This window comes from Delphinus delphis, chromosome 15 (genome assembly GCF_949987515.2).
Source record: "Delphinus delphis chromosome 15, mDelDel1.2, whole genome shotgun sequence".
NCBI lineage: Eukaryota > Metazoa > Chordata > Mammalia > Artiodactyla > Delphinidae > Delphinus > Delphinus delphis.
This window is the reverse complement of record NC_082697.1, coordinates 48,190,738-48,211,941: the sequence shown is the minus strand read 5'-3', so window position 1 is coordinate 48,211,941 and position 21,204 is coordinate 48,190,738. Positions and strand designations below refer to the sequence as shown.

The window sequence follows — 21,204 nt, the reverse complement described above, 5'->3', positions numbered from 1 at the left end:
AGGCAGTTCTGGACAAGGCATCCGTGTGTGTCAGCCACCCCAAGACACAGGTACCACCACCACACCCACATTACGGGTGGGGAAACTGCACCTCTGAAATCCGGGCCTCACTACCAATACCACGGGGACTCTGTGACCTCAGAGAGAGGAGATGCTCACGGCCTGGGAATTCCTGGCTACAGTGATGGTGACAACCCGGGCGCCAGAAGGCTCCAGCCCCGGAAGCCCCAGGGCCACCCGACAGCCTTCAGAACATAACCACCAGGCCCTCCCCAGGGGCTCTGATCTCACTGCTCAGGGTGGACCTACTTTACACCAAGTTATCCATCTCAATTCCACCCAAACAATCCAAACTTTGTTTATCTGTGCCTGTTCTTAGGCACACACACAGCAGTCTTACAATTTCGTGTCTGTCGTTCTAGTCCCTTCCATAAAACAGCCCCACTGCCCCACACGCTACAGCCGAGAGCTTCAGTGACTGAGCAGAAACAGTTGCAAAGCTGTGTGGGTCTCCAGGGTTTCCTTGTCCTCCAGAGAAGTTACACGCACAGAGGTATGACAATTGCCCCACGCCCGGTCACCCTGCCCCGAAACAGGCCAGCTGGGGGACGCAGCACTCGTCGGGCCAATGAGCAGGGAGGCCCCGAGACTGAGGGGCCCACTGGTTGCTGCCCAGCACCTATGGGGCAGGGAGGGGACAGTCTTCCTCCCTCTGGACAACAGGCGTCCCCCTGGGAAAATACGAGCTTCCGGGCCACATCCAGAGGCTGAGAAGAAAGAACACCCACCGGGCCTTGAAGCCAGAGGCCGCGCCCGCCGGCCTGGCTGCGGCCGGAGCTGTGACACCACACGTGTGGCAAGTGTGGGACGCTGACTGCTCTGGGGCTGCCCTGGGGCTCAAACCCTGGCTGTGGGTGAACTGGCAGAGTTGCTGAACTTTGTGCATCCAATTTCCTTCTGGGTAAATTACAGATAATAACACTATCTACCCCATAAGGTTGCAATGAGAATTACCTGAGTTAAGCTTGTAAACGTTCAGAACAACACTTAGCACACAGAAAGCACCCACTCTATGCTGACCAGGTATCACTACTAACAAGGCCAAGGTCAAGGGTTCCAGCCCCAGCCCTGCCTGGGTCCACTGCAGTCACAGTCACAGCTGAGAAGGGAGGACCCAGGGAGGCCACGCGTAGAGCCTGGCGGGCAGGATTCACGGGCACCGAGGTGGCTGCCCCCGAACTCACCTGCAGCTGCAGGACCTGCTTCTCAAAGGCAGCCGCCTTGGCCTCCAGCGTCTTCCGCTGCTGCTCCTCCTGCCGTGCGCCCTCCGACTTCTCCACCAGCTCCTTGCTGACCTTGCCCAGCTCCTGCCGGAGCTTGGCCAGCTCTGCATTCTGCCTGCAAGACAGTCAGGAGGCCCCGCATGACGGACAGAAGAGGGCTCAAGTCAGCTCTCGCCAGCCCCAAGAGCCGCCCCGGGAGATGGGACCAGAGGTCTGAGCCCTTCCTCCAGGGCACCTGCTCTTTCTGAAGTAGCTGCCCATCTTGGAGCCCCTCTGAGGCCCTCTATATAATCAGCCACGTGGGTGTGATGTGTTTTGTTGAAGATGCTGTTTTACAAACACGGTGGAGGGACCAGCAAAAGCCAAGGGCAAAATGTGCACTAAAGCAGCCCATGGAGCCCCTGACAGAAGTGGCTGATTCCTCACGGCTGGTCTGGGCCCAAATGAGCCCTGGGATGCTGCCCTGCAGGACTGGGACCGGCGGCCCGCTCGAGTCCACACGCTGGATTCACTGGCCCACTGGACCACAGCCAGGCAGGGAAAGAGGCTGCAGCATCTTACACGAGACCCCTCAACGCTGCACAAGAGCTGGGTCTCAGGACCAGCGAGGAGGTTCAGGAGTGACGGAAGGAGATGTGACTGACAGCAAAAGGGGCAACTCCGGACCCGCCTTTCCCAGCATGAGGAGGTCGTCAGCGTGCAGCCTCCTTCACAGCACAAAAGACACCTCTTCACGGCAGGACTGACCGTCCAGCCAAGGGACAGTACCAGACCAGGTGAAGGCGACAGAAGAGACGGTCCATAGCCCTGAGAGGCAGGAAACCTGGCCAACACCAGCTCTGCCCTGCTGCCTGGGGAGGGGAGATGTGGGCCCCCCGTCTGCACGGGGGAGGCCGCCCCAAAGCCCTCTGCGGGGCCCTCAGTGCACGCTTTCCAGGGCCAAGATTCGAGACCGGGGAGCCCACGCGAGGCTGGACTCCGGTACCAGGGATGGGGATGAGGGTGGGAGGCCAGCTGGGTGGCCCCTTGGGACCGACATGAAGCTCTGGGAGGGACGTGGGGACACCCGTCCCACACGGCAGAGTGTCCGCAAGCTGATGGAGTCAGCAGCCGCAACTCAGGGCCAGGCTTTAGAGCTGTCCCCAGGATGGAGCCAGTAGTGGACACTACATGAGAAGGAAGCCAGTGTCCCTCCGTCCTCATGGTCACCTTCTGCCATGACTGCTGAGGAAACCGCAGCCCCAGACCATCAACCTGCCAGCAGGTCAGGACGGAGATGAAGACAGGGACCCCTGAGAGAAGGGACCAGCGAGGAGGGTGGCCGTCAACCTCACTCCGAGTCAGCGGGGCCGCCAGGAAAAGCAGCCTTGTGAGCACAGGCTTTGCTCCCGGTGCCGCTTGTGGGCGACACTCTTCCCACCTGCCCTCCTGCTACGGGCGCCTGCTCTCTCTGCTCCCGTCAGCCTCCTCTGGGGGAGAGGGGATGGTCTGGGGATAACAAGCACCCCAGAAATCCCTACAGGACACCCCGGACGAGAGAAGGCAAAGAAACGGGAACCAAGAGAAAATGCAGTGGGGCTTCCTCCTGGCCAGCCTGCTGGGGTGGTGGTGCTGAAACCAGGGCCACAGAAGACCCTGCCCCCTGGGGAGTGGCCTCTGCCGGCTCACGGAGGCCTCCTGGCTTCAGCTCCTGAGCAGCAGACGTCCCCTCCTGCACAGGAGACCTGACCAGGGGGATTCAGGGCACTCAGGCCCACGGCAGGGCCCACACCACACCAGACCCTCATCTTGGATGGTCAGCCTGGCTCTGATACTCTGGGCCAGAAGCAGGGACACTGTGAAAATAGACATGAAAAAGTATCTGCTCTCCCAGCAAAGCCAGGACCTGAGGGGATCTGGTGACACGGATGCCGGGCATGGGCTGGAGCTCACTAGCCCTCCCAGGGCCTGACCACGCGAGAGGTCGCCGGCCACGTGTTGAAGGCTCACGGAGGGACCCTGCCCACTCCGGGCCCTCGGGGAGGTGCCAGGGTCCGGCCAGGGGCGCAGGGCTTACTTGCTCTCCACTTGGCTCGTGGCCTGGTTCAAGGCGTCCCTCAGGATGGAGTTCTCCTGCTGCAGGCGGGCCAGCTGCGTGTTGGGGCCATTCTCCAGCTGCTCCTGGAGCGTCCGGATCTGAAAGGTCATCCAAGGGGCATCAGAGGCCGCTCGGCCTGACAAAGAGAGCCACCTCGGAGCAAGGTTGGCAAGACCCCAGCCCGCAGACAAGAGCCCGGAGGGCTCCGCCTTCTCCCCCCGAGGTGGGGAGGCCCCCTCAGAACAGGGGCCGGAAAAGTGCAGAGCCGAGCACTCAGCCCAAAGCCCCAGATGGAGCTGGTACGCTCTGCCCCGACCGAGGCTCTGAGACCCAGCAAAGGGCCACAAGCCACAGCCTACGGTTACCCCGAAGATGCCGTTTCCTGCCCTCTGACCCCCTGTGGCGCGGCCCGCGGAAGCGGAGTGCAGGGCTCTGGCCGTGCAGGCCAGGGCTGGCCCGCCCGCCGCTAGGGCTGTGCGGTTTTTGGGCCTCTAGTTGTATGGCGTTCTCCCAACCTCGAGTGGAGGAGATGGAGCCGGCATGACTCCAGGGTCATGGAGAGGCTGTGAACTTGACCCATGGGCCCCCAGGGAAAAGGATGGAGTGCTGACCACTTGGGACCAGAGTGCTTTCAGACAATGCTCTTTAAAATGTGCATACATCTTCCTGCTTATTAACGTTAAACACACACACCATCTGGCCAGGTGAAACAACCCTCCCCCAAACAAACGCGATGGTGAGGGCCCCATCCGCGGGCATCCGTGCCCGCCCTGCTGCCCACCTTGCCCTGCAGCTGCTGCACCTCCTGCACATGCTCCCGGTAGCTGGCCTGCATGCGCGCCTGCACGGCCGTGATCTCCTGCTCCCGGGCCACCAGCTGCTTTTTCACTTTGGCCTCCCCGGCTGCTGCCTTGGCCTTTTCCGCTGCCAGCTCCTGGGAGAAAGCAGAGGGCAGAGAGGCTGGTGAGGCGGGCGGGGGCAGCTTATCAGATGAAACCAAGACCATCATGACCCGGAACATGACCTGGGGCCAGGAGGAGCCTGATTGCAGAGCCACAAGACCCCCGTCCTGAGCTCTCGGACGGACGGGAGCAGCCACAGCAGAGAACGAGCAGGGGATGAGGAGGGACCCCGGAATCCCTGCCGGCCTGACTGGCGGAGGGCTGGCCATCAGGCCTTGAACACAGTGGGCACCGTGGATACAGGCAGGAGCTGGGCAACGTGGCATCCTGTCCCTGGGCTCTCCAGGGGCACTGGCTGAACCCTGCTGGGATTACAACACCCTGGTTTGGCTCAGTGTCCGACAGCCAGGCCCCAGAATGCCCTCTTCTACTTGAGTATCTCTGTCAGGACTGACAAGGCAGCAAGCCCTGATGGCCGAGGGGTCAGCCCACTCCTAGAGGGCCTAGGTCCCCGTGGACAGCCACTCGGTCCACCGCCCTATCCCTGGAATGTCTGCTCCGGTCAGTGGCAGATGCCCACAATGAACACGGGACGCGGGGCCTGGGGACCCAGAGCCGCAGGCAGGGGCAGAGCGCAGGGTGGGAAGGGCTGGCCAAAGGACGGGGTCTCCATCATCGCAGAAGGAATGGCAGTGGACGGAAACAATGGGGGAGCAGGAAGTGATAGTGTGAGGAGGGACCCGTGCACCGGCCCCCTGGCGGAGGTGCTCTCTGTCGAGGGGGCCTCTAGCCAGACTGGGGCACAAGTCCCATGAGATTCAAGTCCCCTCCCCGTCCTGGGCAGTGGACCAGAGAAGCGGGAGAGCCTCCTCTTCTCCAGGCCGGGATGCTAGGGAGGTCTATCCCAAAGGGCCAGAGGGCCCCTCCCGTCTGAGATGGGACAGAACCGGAGGCCAGGGAAGGGCCGGGCTGAGCGGGTGGCCGCTGGGTGCCAGGGCAGCTCTGCATGCCTGGAGTTCCCTGGGACCATCCGGGACCCCTGGCCCCGCTCTTCAAAGAAATCCTCTTCCTGGCTGTGCCCAGGGCGAGGGCCCACAGGGGTAGAGGCCACTCGGACACGCATGTGTCTCGTTCTTTCAATCCTCTCAGTAAGGCGAGGCTCTCCATCTCTGGTTTGAAGCTGAGCTCACAGAGCCTCGGGGAGGACACGCTTTCGAAGGCCGAGAGCAGCCCTAAGCGACAGGATGGGCAGGAACCTGGGGCCTTGTGGGCCCACGAGGGTCCCAGAAGGGATGGTATGCGAGGTGCCCCTCCTCTGGCTGAGCTGGCCGCTCGGCGGGGATTCAGGGCTCCGGCAGGCTTCCTCTGACCCATGCCTGCCACCCTACCCCAAGCAGAACAGAGGCCCCTAAGTACACGGTCCAGCCCGATGAATAATCACGGCCACACAGAGGTGGCCCTCCGCCCACCATGCCAGATGCCCGGAGGCTGAGCACAGGTCTGGGGAAGGCCTTCCCCACCCTGAGCAGGCCTCAGGCAGGTCTGGGCATCCACCCGGCTCAGGGTGTAAGGATCCCAGTCTCCTGGGACAGGGTCCCAAGGCCACCAGGATTCAATGGGATTTCCCTTCCTTTTGCCCTGGGACTTTTTAAAGGCAAAGAAAGGCCAGATTTTCCTCAGGGCATCTGTTTCATCCTCCACAGCTTCTCTTTCCTCTAGGAGCTCAGAATCCCAGGACTCCTCCTGTCTGTCAAATTCTTAATTCAGTTGCAGTGGTCAGACTTATCTTCTTGAAAGGCACACCCGCTGCTGGGGGCCGGAGCCCCATTTCCTCTGACTGAGCTGAGAGGCACCGTCGCGACACCACCAGCCCAGAAACTCACTTGCTCCCCAGGCCCAGCGGGCCCTGCACCGTGAATCTCCCGAGGCGGCTGAGGCGTGGACTGGAGCACCCCCGCCCTGAGAGTCTCCTTGTCCACAGAGGATTCAGAGCCCAGCCTCTCGGGCCCGCGTGAGGACAGGATGGGGTCCAGCCCAGAGTGTCACCTCGGGACAGAGGCCCCGGTGCCCAAGCAGATGACAGCTGGAAAGAGTTTTCCAGAAGGACGGCTCTGGAGCCACGTGTGGTTCCTCAAATGCCTGAACACGTCCCCGAAGACGCTCAGAAACCAGGATGGAGGTCTCAGGACGCCCGAGCCCGTGAACTGGTGCCCGGAATGGTCTTTGAACCCAACTCTGTTGACTTCACCCACTTGCAAGGCGCCCACTTAACCTGGCAGACAGTCCACACGGCCTCTGTGTCCTTTAGCCACAGATCACAAGAAAAGGAATTCACCAAAACCCTCTTTTGCAACCATAAAAACTTCTGTACAAGGACAAAGAAATTGTGACGCGAACTAAACAAGAAACGCGGATCCTATCCACCCCCCAGCTCCTGGGATGATCAAGTTAGTCGGAACTTCTACATTCTCAGAAGTTTCTCATATAACTTTACTCAACGGTGCTAGGCTGGAAGACGTGGCACAGCAGTGGAATCCCCTCCGCTCTGCTTGAAACTCTCAACAGAGAAATGCAGGGACTCAGCATCCACGGACTCCAGGGCACAGAAGGACAGATGGCGATGCCTGGGCCTCAGTGGCCCCTGCCAGGCAAGGTGACCTATGAGCTGAGACAGGAAAATGGGGGCCCCACCCTGGAGGGCTTCCTGAAGGAGGGGGCTCTTTCCAGTGAGCCAAGTGGTGAAGAGCACTCGAGGCTAATGCAGGAGCACCAGAGGCCCCGGGGAGGCAGTGAGGAGCAGGCGCGTCGGGGAGCAGACTCGGGTCTGAAGACTGGGAGCCACCTGCGCTTGAAGAGGCGGCCCTCCCAGGGCTGCATAAGCGCTGAGAGCCCGTGAAGACCCCCTGCGGCTCAGGGAGGAGGATGCCGTGGGGGAGGCAGGGCCCCAGCTGGACGCACTGTCAGACGTCTTGCCTCAGAGCCAAGGCCTGGAGCCCCAGGGGCTGCGCCTGTGTCTCATGGCAGGGAGACGGTGCCTGGGCAGGGCTGGAAATGCGTCTGGTTGGGGAGGGGGAGGGCGAGGGGGAGGGGGTCTGTGGGTCAGCTGCGCTAGGGTTTGGAAACTCAAGTAGCCACCCCGGAGGGGAACAGCAAGTGTCCTACACAGGCAGCAGCGCCTAAGGGGCTTCCTGTTGCAGGGTGCACCCCCCACCCCACACCTGCTGTCCAGCCCGAGGTGGCCGGAGACCCCGGCAATGGCCACCATCCCCGTCAGAGGCTGCAGCTGCTCACTCGTGACACGTCCAGCCCACCCTAATCTCAGGGGCCAGCACGAGGAACTGGCCGGGCAGCCACACAGCCACCAGCCACAAAAACAGTCACTCCCCTTTCCTCTCACGTGAGCTTTATTTTGGGGTCAACACATCTTCTCAGGTTGTCCAAAAAGAGGATACAGAAGAACAGCCCCCAGAACCACAGACTCCACAGTCGCTGCTGGCCACGGGCCCTTGGGGCAGGAGGCCTGGGACTCACAGCCCACTTCCATGGGGCAGAGGCTCCTGGCCTGGGACGCGCCAGCAGCTGGGCGGAAAGGGAAGCGCAGTCGGCTCTTGGGAGCAGGGTGAGTGGCTCTGGCCGCCCTGCATCCAACCAGCAACCCGAGGCCGCGGGGGACGCTCCCGAGAGAGAGGACGAAGGCCACCGGGCAGGAGGCTGCACTAGGGGAGGCCTCAGAGACCGGCCTTCCCCTTCCGCCTCCTGGATGGAGCCTGACCAGGAGCGACCACGGCAAAGCCTCGTCTTCCGCTCCCGCCGCCCGTCCGTCCCCCACTGAACAAACCTTCCCGTCTGGCCTAGAGCCGCAGCCGTCGCTCAGGACGAACTCTGAGGCCTCGTGAGCGAGCGACGCAGGCGCCCAGCCGTGTGGGATGTTCCGAGGCCCCAGCCGCCTCCCTGCGCCCGCTGTCCCGCGGAGGAAGCAGGGACAGGGCGAGGGCCACGCAGGGCGCGATGCTGGGAAGGACAGCTTAAACGGGAGGGACCAGCTTTCTGCAGGGGACCCGGACCTCCTCCTCACAAGGAGCGGCCATGTGCCGACCCCTCCTGAACGAGGCCCCCAGCCCGTCGGGGCAGCACGGGCCCTCGAGACCAGTGTTCACTGGGTACATACGTGTCACGTGCTGAACCACCACGGGACCGCTCCCCAGATAGCGGAGAAGGGGCAGCAGCCCCGCTAAGCCCTCGCCACGGCTTTCTGCTCCAATTCTCAAGAAAAGACCCTGGGACCCACCATGCCCACCCTCCTCTCAGAGCATCACCCTAAAAAGACGGGGCCACAACCGCAGGGCCGGCTGTCCCCTCCAACCCGTGCGTTCCCAGTCCCGAGAGGGACCCCGCTGTGCAGGGGTCCTCACGCAGCCACAGCCCCCGGGCCGACCCGGCGCCGGCCCTACCTTATTGAGCTCCCTCAGTTTGCTCTTGGCGGCGGCCGCGTCCTCCTGCTCTGTGGCCAGCAGCTTCTCCTTCTCTTCCAGCTGGCGTTTCAGAATCGCCACGGGGTCACCCTTCTGAGTGGCCTAGAGATGCCCACAGAGCCACGTTAATGGGGTGGCCAGACGCCTGGTTTGAGACTCACCCCGACCATCAGACCCCGACCCAAAAGCAGAGCGGCGGCCTGACGGCACACACTTCTGGGGGCGGCCCCTGCCTCTGCCGCCCGGTCGGCCAGGCCTCGGGTCCAAAGCTCTGGACCCCTGGGGTAGTTGTGGGAGCATGGTTCTTCCCTAACCCCAGTCGATGGTGGCCAGGGCCTCTTCCCGGCCTGCTGGGGGCCGTCGGCCATCGTCCCTGGCTTGGTGCCCATCCCTCAGCTGCTGGGGGCGGCCTGCAGGCTGCCAGCTGAAGCCTGGAGGCCCGGGCACGGGGTGGGGGTGGGGGGTGGGTACCTGGGGACAGTGGCCTGAGCTGAGTTCAGGCCTCTCTTGTTGGAGGGGAGCGGCCACCTTGACCTCCGGCCACTTCAGGCCCAGAAGACGGCCCAACGCGCACTGAGCGAGGAGCTCCTGTGACCGCAGGGCCTGTCACCACTCAGCAAGGGCTGGGGCGGGGCGGGGGGGGGGGGTGACCCAGTGGCCTCAGGACACTCCCAACATCTCTCACCACTGAGGTGCCACAAAATCCTCCAGCAAAATTACCTACAATTCCAGCTGTTTAAGGAACAAACGTGCCCCGCGGCACCTCCTGGGGCAGCTCGTGGCCACAAGCACCAGACAGAGAGAAACCAGGGAGACAAACACCCTCCTTCCTGAGCCCGAGCCCCGGCCACAAACCAGCGGATCCCAGCTCCTGGCCCCCCCGACGCCCCGCCCCGGCCCTTAACAGCCCTCCTGCTGCAGTGGCTGGGCTGCAGCTGAAGCAGAAGCATCTGCGGGTGATTCACGCAGCCCGACCTGGGGAAGGGCACAGAGTTTTGCCGAGAGGCAGGTGGAGGTGTTCCAGGAACACTCCGCGCAGCTTTTCAGGTCAGGTGCGGCCGGCCTGCGGGGCACCATCCAGGGGAGGCCGGGGCCCAAGACCAGGAAACCACTGCCACTCACTGGCCCCTGGGGTGGGGGGAGGGCCCACCTTATGCCACGTGTCCTGGACAACACCTGCTTTCTCAGACAGGATCTCGATGAGCCGCTGGGCCTCGCCCTCGCTGAACACCATGCTTCCGACCGTGGAGACCAGCGTCTTGTAGGGGAGGCAGAGCGGGCTGTCGGTCTCCGGGGGCCCTGCACAGAAGGGAAGGGGCAGGGACTCACACTCGGGCACCAGCCACCAAGCCCGTCACACCCCAGAGCAGCAGAGGCCAGTCAGAGCCGAGGTCTCTGTCTGGCTGCCCAAGGTCTGCGGGCCGAGTGCAGCGAGCCCACCCTGGGGTCTCAACTGGACTCAGCTCAGGTCCTGCTCAAAAACAGCAGCGGGGAAGGTCCCCAGGAAAGAAAGGCTGAGTATTCCTGGGCTGGAGATGTCCCCCTACTTTTTCATCATCAAAGTGAGCAGACTTGGGCAAGGCATACTTTCCCATAGGTGCTTTTTTCCTTCCTTCTTTTCCCAGCAAACTGCCTAGGCCAGCTCTGGCCGTGCGCCACCCAGCGACGCTCACGCCCCTGCCAAGACTGAGCCCCACCGGCGGGGAGCAGGAGGCTGCCTCCCCGACGTCCTGGTTCAGACCCTCTATTTCCAGCCCTCCCTGGACGAAGCTTAAGGCAGGTTTCAGGACAGGGATGGCTGGGTTCGTCCAGAACAGGGCTGCCCGCTCGCTGGTCCATTAGTGCGTGACCTTGCTGGAGAACACAGAGCCATGTGCCAACAGCCAGCTGTCACTCCTGGACGCCCGACGCCCCCGCGATAGCTTCACTCTCACGCAGCCCCTCACACAGCCCCAAAGACACGAAAGGGTGAACAGAGACCCCCGCCCCCCGTCTGGCAGCTCCTCGCGCTGAGCTCCCCAAACTGCCCACGAGCTGTGGAACGACAGGGCCCCAAACGAGCTGAAACAGAGCCAAGCGGCCGCCTGCAGCGGCACCTGCAGCCAAGCCCACCTCACTGAGGACAGCGAGGGGAAGGTTTCCATGGCAACCGAAATTCTCTGGCTTGTCACAATATTTTCACTCCCTAGTCACAATATTGTCATTACAAGTCAAAGCACTTAGCAGGATCCCCTAATAAAGGGGACGTGGCACGTGGTGAGCTGGTTGCTACGAGCACCTTCACTTTAGAACTTTCTACCCCACGAAGCTCGGGAGTAAAAATAACCATGTTGGGCTTCCCTGGTGGCGCAGTAGTGGAGAGTCCGCCTGCCGATGCAGGGGACACGGGTTCGTGCCCCGGTCCGGGAGGATCCCACATGCCGCGGAGCGGCTGGGCCCGTGAGCCATGGCCGCTGAGCCTGCGCATCCGGAGCCTGTGCTCTGCAACGGGAGAGGCCACAACAGTGAGAGGCCCGCGTACCGCAAAAAAACAAAAAAAAAAAAACCAAAAAAAACAAAACCATGTTGACATTAAAGGCCTAGGAGCTTGAGGGTGTCATGAAAACTGGGAGGTGGGGGGAGGCCCTCTTCAACCTTCATTCTTTTCACTGAAATATGTACGTAAAATAATTTTAATGGTAAACTTCTGCACCCTAGAGAAAATTCAAGTACAGCTAAGCCAAAAGAGAAGGAACCACTCGGACGAAAACCTCACGGTCAGCAGTTTGGTCTCTGGGCTTCCTGCTCCGCCCCGTCGGCCTGCAGACCGATGTTTCTGCCAGGCTTTTTCAGAAGAGGGAGGTCGGCCGGAGTCAGACTGGGCAGGATGGCCTCCCTGAAGCTGGCCACTCAGATGTTTTCCTCTGCGGACCCAGAGATGCCTGCTCCTGCGCTGCCCCCAGCCATGCCGGCTGCCAGGCACCTGCCACGTGGCTAGTGGTGGGAACTGGGGTGGCTCCCAGGGGAGCACACACCAGATTGTGAAAACTTGGTATGGAAAAACAAAAGAATGTAAAATACCTGCAATGATTTTTTTATATTGATTGCATATTGAAATGATAGCATTTGGGGTAACTGGGTTAAATGAAATATATTAAAATGAATTCCACGTGTCTCTCATTTGCCTTTTGCAGTGTGGCTCACAGTGTATTTCCAGCCCTGGGGCCCCAAAGCACCGCCTGCTGAAGCCCTGGCAGCCCCGTCCCTGCAGAGGCCCCAGAGTGACCATCCTCCTAGGCCCCAGGGCCCCTGCTGCACTGCCCCCCACCCACCTGGGGGAGGGGACACAGACCTGGATGACACAGCTACGCTTCCCTATGGAATGCCGCATCCTTCACGGCCACTACCCCAGTGGTCTCACAGATGCATTCCCTCCAGGAGGGCCCTGTGCACAGAACGTTCCTGAGAGTATTCTGGGAGTGTCATTCTAACACACGTTTGTTAAAACTTTCTCATGTAATTATACTAAATTGTATTAGATGTCCTAGTGAACAAAGTCACAAAAACCTGTAACAAGTGGAACACCCCAAAGCTATGTAACGGCAGAACTTAACTCTCCTCGCCCACCCCCCACAGAAACTTCCACGGCCTTCTCCATCCTCATACAAACACTGCAGCATTAGTTTTAGAGTAGAGAGATATGACTTTACTTTATTTCATTAAGGTAAGAACGGCGCCATATTTATTCACCCCAAATCGGGGAAAGTAAAACTGAAAGAAAGGAAAGTTCTGGGAACCAGAACTCTGGGCCTCACGTGAGTGGCATTTATTTCTGGGTTTCAAGGCCCACGAGACGGGCACGCTGACCCATACACAAAGGACTAACGTGTCCTCTGGCAAAGGCTCGAAGGCTAGAAATAATCCTTGGGGTTGTGAAATCTTAAGGCCCTAAGAGAAACTTGTCAGAGACTCAACGTCTATTCTGTGAAGCCACAGGCTTCACAAGGACCACGTAGCAGTGAACTCCCGTGAGAGAGAAGCAGCCAAGGCTCCGCCCACGTAGGTGAGTCTGAAATTCCAGGTACGGCCGGGCCGGAGGCCTGGGGGAGGAACCAGGCAGCAGAAGGGCACAGCGGCCGGGGAGGGCCAGCGTCTCACTGCTCTGGAGTAACCCGGGCTCCTGCCTGGCTGGGGACACAGTGAGCACCCCAAGCGCTGTGCCCTGCAGGGACGGGGCAGCCTCCCCTGAGCGGGTGGCCTTGGCCATGGTCCTTTCCCTCCAGGTGACAGCTCCCACGGGGTCCAGGCCAGAACCCGCAGGGCTGCAGACGCATCGAGGAGAGCTAGAAACGAGACTGCTGTGTGCCATCTCCTGACCTTCAGTGCTGCCAGCTAACTCAGTGAAAAAAACCACCACGGAGCTGAACACATCCACGGGCCAATTCCGATCTGCAGGTCATCCCTGCCCTTGGGCTGTGGGCACCCTGGTCAGAGCAAGGCCCCTGGAGCCAGGTGGTCTGCGCTTGAATCTTGGCTCAGCTCCCTCCAACCTGTGCATCCTTGGGCAAGCAACTTCACCTCTCTGAGCCTGTTTCCTCATCTGTCAAATGCGGGCAACGGCAATGTGCTGGGCACAGGGTAAGCACGGCAGAACCGATCAACAGGGCCAGGAGCACCCCACACCCTGACCCCTCCTTGGGCGGACAGCGCCCCAGTGAGGAACTTGGGTGGGGAGGCAGGGGGTGAAGCAACTCTGCCTTCCTCTGCCCCCGCAGCTGGCGCTCACGCCCCCGTGGACAGAGCGCTGGGGCCCACGGCCCCTGCTCGCACCACTGTCTTTGCACACGAGGTCAAGCGGGCAGCACATTTAGGGAAATGAGGGGCCCTCTGCCTCCCTGGGCTCTGAGCGGAGAAGCACTCAACGCTTGTATAACGTGCCTCAAACTCCCAAACTACGCTCCCTTTCGTGACCACGCCGGGAGGCTTAATCACCTAAAATTAGACCTGTCCTGCAAAAAGGGCTGAGGAGTCTCCCCTCTCACCGTCGACAGTGGGGTCTCAGCCACCAGGGACTTGGCGCTGTTTCAGCAGCAGCCCCTCCAGGTCCGGGCCCTGGAAGCCCTGCCTGCTCGTGCCTGGCTCAGCCAAGCGACAGGGGGCGTCAGAACAGCTGCAGGGACTGCGTGCACACAGCTGTGATCGAGGGAGTTACTGCCAGGCCCTGGCACGGGCGTCAAGAGCTCCAGCTCCACTCCAGCTGCTGCTGCAGGTGCCTGGAAGCCCTGTGCAGATGGTCTCCAGACATGAAGTATGCACCTACTGTGTACCCCACAGTCTGCAAAATCCTGGAAAGGCCTGTGGGACTCCCAGCTGGGAGAGGGGAGGAGACCCCGGACACGGAATCAGGCAGCAGAGCCACAGGGCACCTGGGGAAGCAGCCACGGCAGCAACGCCGGCGAGGCTTCTAACGCAGGAGGTGCTTCAGCCAAACACTACCAGGTGGAGAGCAGGAAGGGGAGGGAGTGGCAGGGATAACCCGAGGCTGGTGGAGCAGAGGCAGGTGGCACTGGCATGGGTCCCGGGGATCCGGGCTTCACCTCATGGGCAAAGGGGCAGTGCCTCAGAGTGAGCAACGTTTGCACTTGAGGACACCTGGGGGCCAAGGCTGGAAGCAGGTCAGGGAGGAGCCCAGGGCCGGGGCTGAGAGCACCCAGGAAGCGGGGTGGCGGTGACAACCTAGGGCTCTGACAGCAGACACGGGTGGGGTCCTGGAGACCGGACGAGAACTCCAACGGCAAAGACGCTCACATCCCAGGGAGCGTCCAAACCGGTTCTGAACGCCTCCGCTCACACACACAGGTGCAGGCCGAACGGCAGCTGCTGGCTCGGGACCCTGCAGGGGCACCACCCCAACAGTGTGGGTGGGGGACCTGCACGCTCCCCCCAACAGGAAGCCAGACCCCAGCCTCGGGAAGCCCCCCAGGACATTCCCCAATCACCTGAGCCAAACTCAGGTCAAAGGCCAGGGCCCCAGGAAGGGCCCCTGCGCCTCCTGGAAGCCCAGCACTTCCCAAGCAATCGTCAGATTCAGAAACAGAGCCAAGCCCCCGACTCCTGCTGACCCCAAGTCCAGAGGGCGGCCACCGTGTCCAGAAACAAGGAACCTGGGCCACACCCCCAGCTGCACGTTCACGGACAGTGGCCGTGTAGGGTCCTCCTGAGTCTTCGGGAAAGCGACCCTTCGAGGCCCGCGACGGAAGATCCACCAAGTGTGTCAAGAGCTGGAGCTGCAGCTCCTGCCGCCCTCACAGCTGCTGGTCTGCACCACGGCGGTCCAGGGCAGCACACACGCGGCCGACCCCAAGCCCGGCTCAGGCTGAAGCCCAGCACTGCCCAGGGCTTCCGGCTCCCAACAGGGTGCAGGCCTCAGACCAGCGGCTGCACTGGACCCTGGCAATGGCGTTTTAAGTGCACTGGAGCAAAGGACAAATAATGTCAAGAGCAACCCTACCTGGGGCCTTTGAATCAGGCCTTTTCATTTGGCTGGAGAAAAAAGTAATCTCTTGACAAGCTGGGAGATTGGACACATAATGACATCTAATGGAGTTTTTTAAAAATCCTATAAATTGAATGACTGTATTTTTCTCTTTATACTTTTGCTTTTCCCCCCAAATTTTAACAAAATCAATTTTAAATCTGAAAAAAGAACTAAAACACATCACAGTATTTCTTAAAGAAATACAACCCCTGGAGGGCCTTTGCACAAGCTCCTTCCTCGGGCCTGAGGGGACCAGGAGGTCTGACCTACCGCCTGCAGGAAGGACGGGGGACGTACAACCTCAGCCTCCTGCCCTGGCAGTGACGGGAGCCACAGTGCCACCCCGTTTAAGAGGAGTGAACGGAGAGCCCTGGAAGAACATCTTCCAGCAGGTTCTCTGAGACGTGACACCAGACTCGCTTCCCCAGGGGATGTTTTGTTCTTTCAAAAAGAAGAAAGGGAAAAGTTGAGTTTGAAGAACTTACACAGAAAGTGAAAAAAATCTCAGGAGCTCTGCAGTTTTCTTCAGAGCTTCAGACCCCGAGAAACTGAGTTAAGTTCAAAAGAGAGGCTCAAACGTAATCTCCACACCCCACCTCTGTGCCTCGGCCCGTGCAGGAGGGGCAGCTGCTGGTGGTTGAGCCTGGGCGGGGGCAGGCGGAGACCCAGGCCCGGGGTCCCAACTCTCCCTTCTGGGAAGTCCTGAAACAGAGCTGAGCTTTGGTTTCTGCTGTCCTAAAACAGGTAAAAATACAAACCCACCTTAAAGGAAGTTGGGGGATAAATGCACAGAAAGAGCCCCTCCCCACACACCAGGCTGGAGCACAGTGGGGCCGGTTCCCCGGGACCCCGGCCTCAGGCACAGCAGCCCGCGGGGGGTGGGGACAGCAGGAGGCAGGGGTACAGCTACTGTCCAGTCACACGGCTCAAGATGAGGCCCTGTGGGCCACAGACACCCCGACTGAAGGTCTCCTGGTGGGTCTGGCCCCTGTCCTGTTACATTACAGGACACGACCCTATTCCTGCATCTCCCGGGGTCCAGCAGCGGCAGGAGGCCTCTCACAGCACGGAGCTGACACCCCTAGGATGCCGCCAGGTCCCGGGTGCAGGAACTACCTTTCTCTCTCACCTGACCTCAGTCACCACCATCTGCTGGGTGCCCAGGGGCTGGGCAGCCCAAGAAGCACTGGCCACTTCCCTTCCTCAACCTGCGCCCCCGAAGGAGCAGTTCTCTCTGCGGCTCAGAGGATGCTCAGGGCCCTGAGGTCAGGGCCCTGAGGTCAGGGCTGGGCTCCCTCCTGGCGCCCGAAGGGGTGGGACCTCCACTTTGGTACGAGGAGGGCCTGTTTCTCCAACTCACAGACAAAGAATGGAGTTTTGGTTTCTCTTCCATTAACAAGAATACGTGTGACAGAAAAACTGGAAAATGCAGAAGGGTGAAGGGAAGAAAATAAAATTCACCTACAGTCCTCCCCGCAAAGATGGCTCTTCTGCCCCGTGGACCTGTGAGCGCATCGGACTCAGCCGTCGTGGGATCGTGCGGGCCGGTCTGAGGGTAGGTACCTCCACCTCCTGGAGGCTGGCTGGGCCCTGACGTGATGGCCTCTGGCCCCTGGTAGATGGCACGCGTCCGTGTTAAGGGCCAGGGTCTGGCATGATGCTGGGCACAGAGTCCAAGAGGAGGGCCCCCCGGCCTCAGCCTTGCTCGGCAGTGATGCCCGCAAACCAAGCCCCCGTGGCAGCATGAGTCCCAGGGCTTGGGCCCAACTCAGTTTCCAGAAGGTGCCTCCTGTCCGGCCCAAGTCTGGGCATCCAGTTCCCCAGGCCTGGCCCGCACTGTGTTTGCGTGGACTCCCTTCCAGGAGCTGAGGAACGGCCCTGCCGAGAAGGTCCCAAACCACCCCCATGTCCGCTTGCTTCCTGGGCAAGAAGCGTGCTTTCCTTATGAACATGAATACTCGCCGCGGTGGCCCTCGGAGAACAAACCAGCAGAGGCCTGGACGGTGCAGCCGACTCGGAAGCTTCCGTTCTGGAAGTTTCCACTTCGTTATGATTCCGTGAATCCCCTCTTCTCCAGACACTGGGAAAAGAATCCGTGCTTCTGTTTCAAAACCAAGTGTTTTCTCGTAGTCCATACCTGGGCTCCTGACGGCCCTGAAATCGCCCCCATCTCCACGGGGCCACGTGAGCACCGAGGTCAGGTTGGGGGGGTGCTCACGTGGGCCCATCACCGCGGGAACCGTCCGCTGCACCAGGCCTCCAGAGGGTAAGGCAGATAGAGCTTGTCTTCCTAAATTAAAAAAGCACCCGCCTTTGGACTTAGCAGTTACCTATCTAGGAATTTACGTTATAGAGATACTCACCCAGTGATACATGTACGCCACTGTAGCATTAATTTCAGCAGCAAAAGAATGGCACACTGCTTCGTGGCATTTAAGTAAATGACGTTATGGTCACGCCGTGGGCTACAATGCAGCTGAAAGCGGCAGCCCCAGGGTGTACTGAGGAATAAAGGAGGCAAGTCCGTCTCTGCAACGCAGGCCCGCTGCGTGTGCCGTGTGATGAGCGGGGCATCGCCGGGGGCCCCCCGGGAGGTCGGCGGTGGCTGCGATGGAGTGGAGAGGAAGACTCTCAATTCTTACCTTCCACGCTTCCATACTGTATGAATTTTGTTTGCTGGAAGCACGCATTTACACAATAAATTTAAGAAAGGATTAGGAAGGTGGGTGTCCATGTCAAGTCTGGTCAGACCTGTCACACAGCCTCAATTTGCTCCTGTAGGAAGATCAGATCAGAAGTTCCGGAATAGCTCCAACTCGGGCCTGCGGAAGCGTGTCCTGTGCCCGCTCTCCTCTGGGGCTCCTGTCAGCGGAGGCCCTGCTGGGACAACCGGGTGTCAGGACAACTGTGGGAGCCACCCCAGCTCCAGGGCTGCTCTTGCTGCTGACATGCCACGTGTGTGGGCTAGCCACAGGCTCTGGGAGCTCTCTCACGGTTTCCGTGATGCGGGGCGACGGGGAGCTCACTCCCACCCCACTCAGGACACAGACAGAACAAAGACGGAGGAACTCCTGATGCCACCACAGGGCTGCAAAGACAAGTCCATTTTCACGGGGCCTCCTGCAAGGTGACCCAAGAGGCCCCCTCATTCCCGATGGCTCTTGTTTAGAAAAGCTTTGTCCAGTAGAACCTTCTGTGCTGATGGAGATGGTCTTCATCTGCACTGTCCAAACAGGTAGCCACTGGCCCTGTGGAACTACTGAGACCTTGAGTGCGGTTTTCACTCTGACCTTTTGATTGATTTGAATGTTAACTGGCCCCACGTGACCAGCAGCTCCCGTACTGGTCAGCGCAGCCCCAGAACCTAGCTCTCTGGTGCCAACGGTTAAACCTCGTGGCCCTGGACCCTCCCCTGCCCGAGCCCGGGTCCCCTCCCCCAAGCTCCCTCCCCGGCCTGCTCCGCACCAGCGACACAGACCCCCCCCAGCCATCTCCCTCATCCCCGCGGCATGGTCATCAGGACACCTCACCCCCCAAGGCATTCACACCTCCAGGCCCCTGAGTTTCTGGATGCCCAGGGCCAGCCAGCCAGTGGGGATCTGTCCACAGTTCCCTCGAGGGTATACCCGTGGCCCTGAAGAAATGGAGTGTGCAGCCCCCAAACCGACTGAGTCCTGGCTGGCAGGCAAGGAGGTCAAGGGCAGGCAGCCAGGGGTCAAGGGAGGAGCACGGAACACGAGGTGTAACTAAGTGAAGGGAACGCGGCCTGCTTCTCACTGGGCAGTGCGGCCACAGGGGCCAAAAGCTCGATGTGAGTCAGATGAACGGGACCCCAAGCTCCACAAACAAGCTGTGACTGCAAGGGCAGTGGGGGCCGGTTCCATGAGCCACGGGAAAGGCCGAGCCACCCGTCCACACCCGTCCTCGCACCCTCAACCACCATGGCTGTGGCGGACATGGCTCAGCGGGGAATGCGGGGCAGTCAGAGCGACAGGTTCACTCTGCCCTTGGGAAGCGGTCCTTCACAGGCGCAGCTGCTGCTCGAAGCCAAGCCCTTACAGAAAGAGCCCACCTCCCTTTCCTGCCCCCACCCTCAGGAGACTCGGGGCCCTGACCATCACTGCAACAGCACCGGCATCTCCGGGGAGCCGCTTAGACATGCAGCACCCCGGGCCTCACTGGGAACCACTGAGTCTTTATCTTAACAAGACCCTGCACGTCAAAGCCTGAGAAGCCCTGCCCTGGGGGGATCTCCACGGAGACGGTGGGGGTGGGGTGGGAGGGCAGCGGCGGACAGGGGCCTGCATCCACTTCGAGGGTCCACCAACCGTGGGAAAATGGGGGAAAGCACACGGGGCACGTCCAGGAAAATGAAAAACCGCAAGCACATCCCCCACATTTCCAACTCTTCAGAGTTGAAGACAAGCAATTCACCGCTCAAGTGTCACATCACCCGCAGGCCACCGGTGTGGCTGCGCTCTCTCTGCGGCCTGTCCGTGTGCTACGTGGCTGGCCGTGTGGCCCAGCGCCCCACCCTTTGTGATTTTCTCCCTGCAACCTCGGAGTCACGGCCTCCTGCCACGAGTTGATCAGTACTAATTTCGGCCATCTTTCCTATTTTCTAGGGTTTGATTTCTTTTTACGTTAACTCCAATATGATACACACCTGACATTTTCACAGGGACTAAGCAGACCCTTCCAAACCTTAAACGTCCTGCCTAGGATTACTGCCTTGACCTGTCCCCTCCCCGCCCTGAAGCGCAGGTGAGATACAGTCTAGTTAGGACCACTCTCTTCCCTGACCTGCTGGCCTCACTCCAGCACCCTACTGTAATTACAATAGTTTGGGACTGTGTTCACACATCAGACAGAACCGGCCTTCCAATAGCCACTTAAAAGGCTATTCAGTATTCTTACTTATTCTTCCCTCCAGGGGGGACTTTTAAGCCCACTGAAATTTTGGCAGGAAGAATAATAAACTACTAAGTTAACTTGGGAGTGACTATCATTTTATCTGCAATATTTAATCTTTCTTATCCTGAATCATGGTATTTTTTCTGTTCAAATTTCCTCTTATACCACCTCAGGCGAGCTGCTCTGTGGGTTCACACAGGTCGTTAAGTTAGGTCTTCCTCCCAACAAGGTTCTTTATTACCTGCAAATTAGGACAATTTTGCCTTCCTTTCTAATATTATCATGTTTCTGTTTCATACCTTACTTCAATGGCCAAAGCCCTACACAGTAACGATGACCACAGGAAGCTCTAGTCTGAACACACCTGATGCGCGAGAAGCCAGAGAACAGGCAGCTCTCACCTGCATCCCCGTCTTCTGCCTCGAATGCCCTCCTCCCAGGGTCAAGTGGAGCATCACCGTGAAGAGAGGGCAGCGTGCTCTCCCTCCGCCACGGAGTCAGGGTTGAGGCTGAGCGCCTGGGTTTTCAAAGGGCCTGAGAGGCTGACATGGCCTGTGGGGCAAGGTGGGCCAGTCCCTGACCCTCACATGGGACGAGTGTTGCCTGAGTAAATGTCCCCCCAGAAGTTGGGGCGGAGGAAACAGCAAAGCAGATACAACTTCACAGAGGGAAAAAACGTAGGGCCCTGCCTACCTGGCACAGGTCCAAACATTTCAAAGCCCCTAATGTACCTCACCAAGACAAATGCAATTAATTTTCCAAATCAACTAATGGCTAATCTAAGAAAGAAAGAAATCTAGAGAGAAAGAGAAGAAGAGAGAGAGAGAGAAAGGGAGGGAGGGAGGAAGAAAACATCAGACTACTGTATCAAGTGAGTGATGAATATGAAACAGGAACTCGCGGGCCCAATTTCTACAGTAATCCATACTAAAAAGATAACAGACATTCATGTTCTACATTATCTAATATATGTATCTGATACATAATGTCTATTTTAATGTGCTATTAATGCTCCATTACATAACGGGGGTGGGGGGTA

The 21,204-nt window shown here is 59.7% G+C and overlaps 1 protein-coding gene across 2 annotated transcripts in view; it reads right to left on the bottom strand.

The window, feature by feature from the left end:
• Positions 1-21,204, bottom strand: part of RRBP1 (ribosome binding protein 1) — a 58,799-nt gene that overhangs the window by 13,800 nt on the left and 23,795 nt on the right. For both annotated transcript variants that reach the window (XM_060031332.2, XM_060031331.1), the window contains exons 3-7: positions 9,885-10,033; positions 8,714-8,836; positions 4,142-4,294; positions 3,340-3,458; positions 1,245-1,398 (exon numbers count right to left, since the gene is read on the bottom strand). In XM_060031332.2, coding sequence (XP_059887315.1) covers positions 1,245-1,398; positions 3,340-3,458; positions 4,142-4,294; positions 8,714-8,836; positions 9,885-10,033 — 698 coding nt within the window. The remainder of the gene's footprint in view (positions 1-1,244; positions 1,399-3,339; positions 3,459-4,141; positions 4,295-8,713; positions 8,837-9,884; positions 10,034-21,204) is intronic.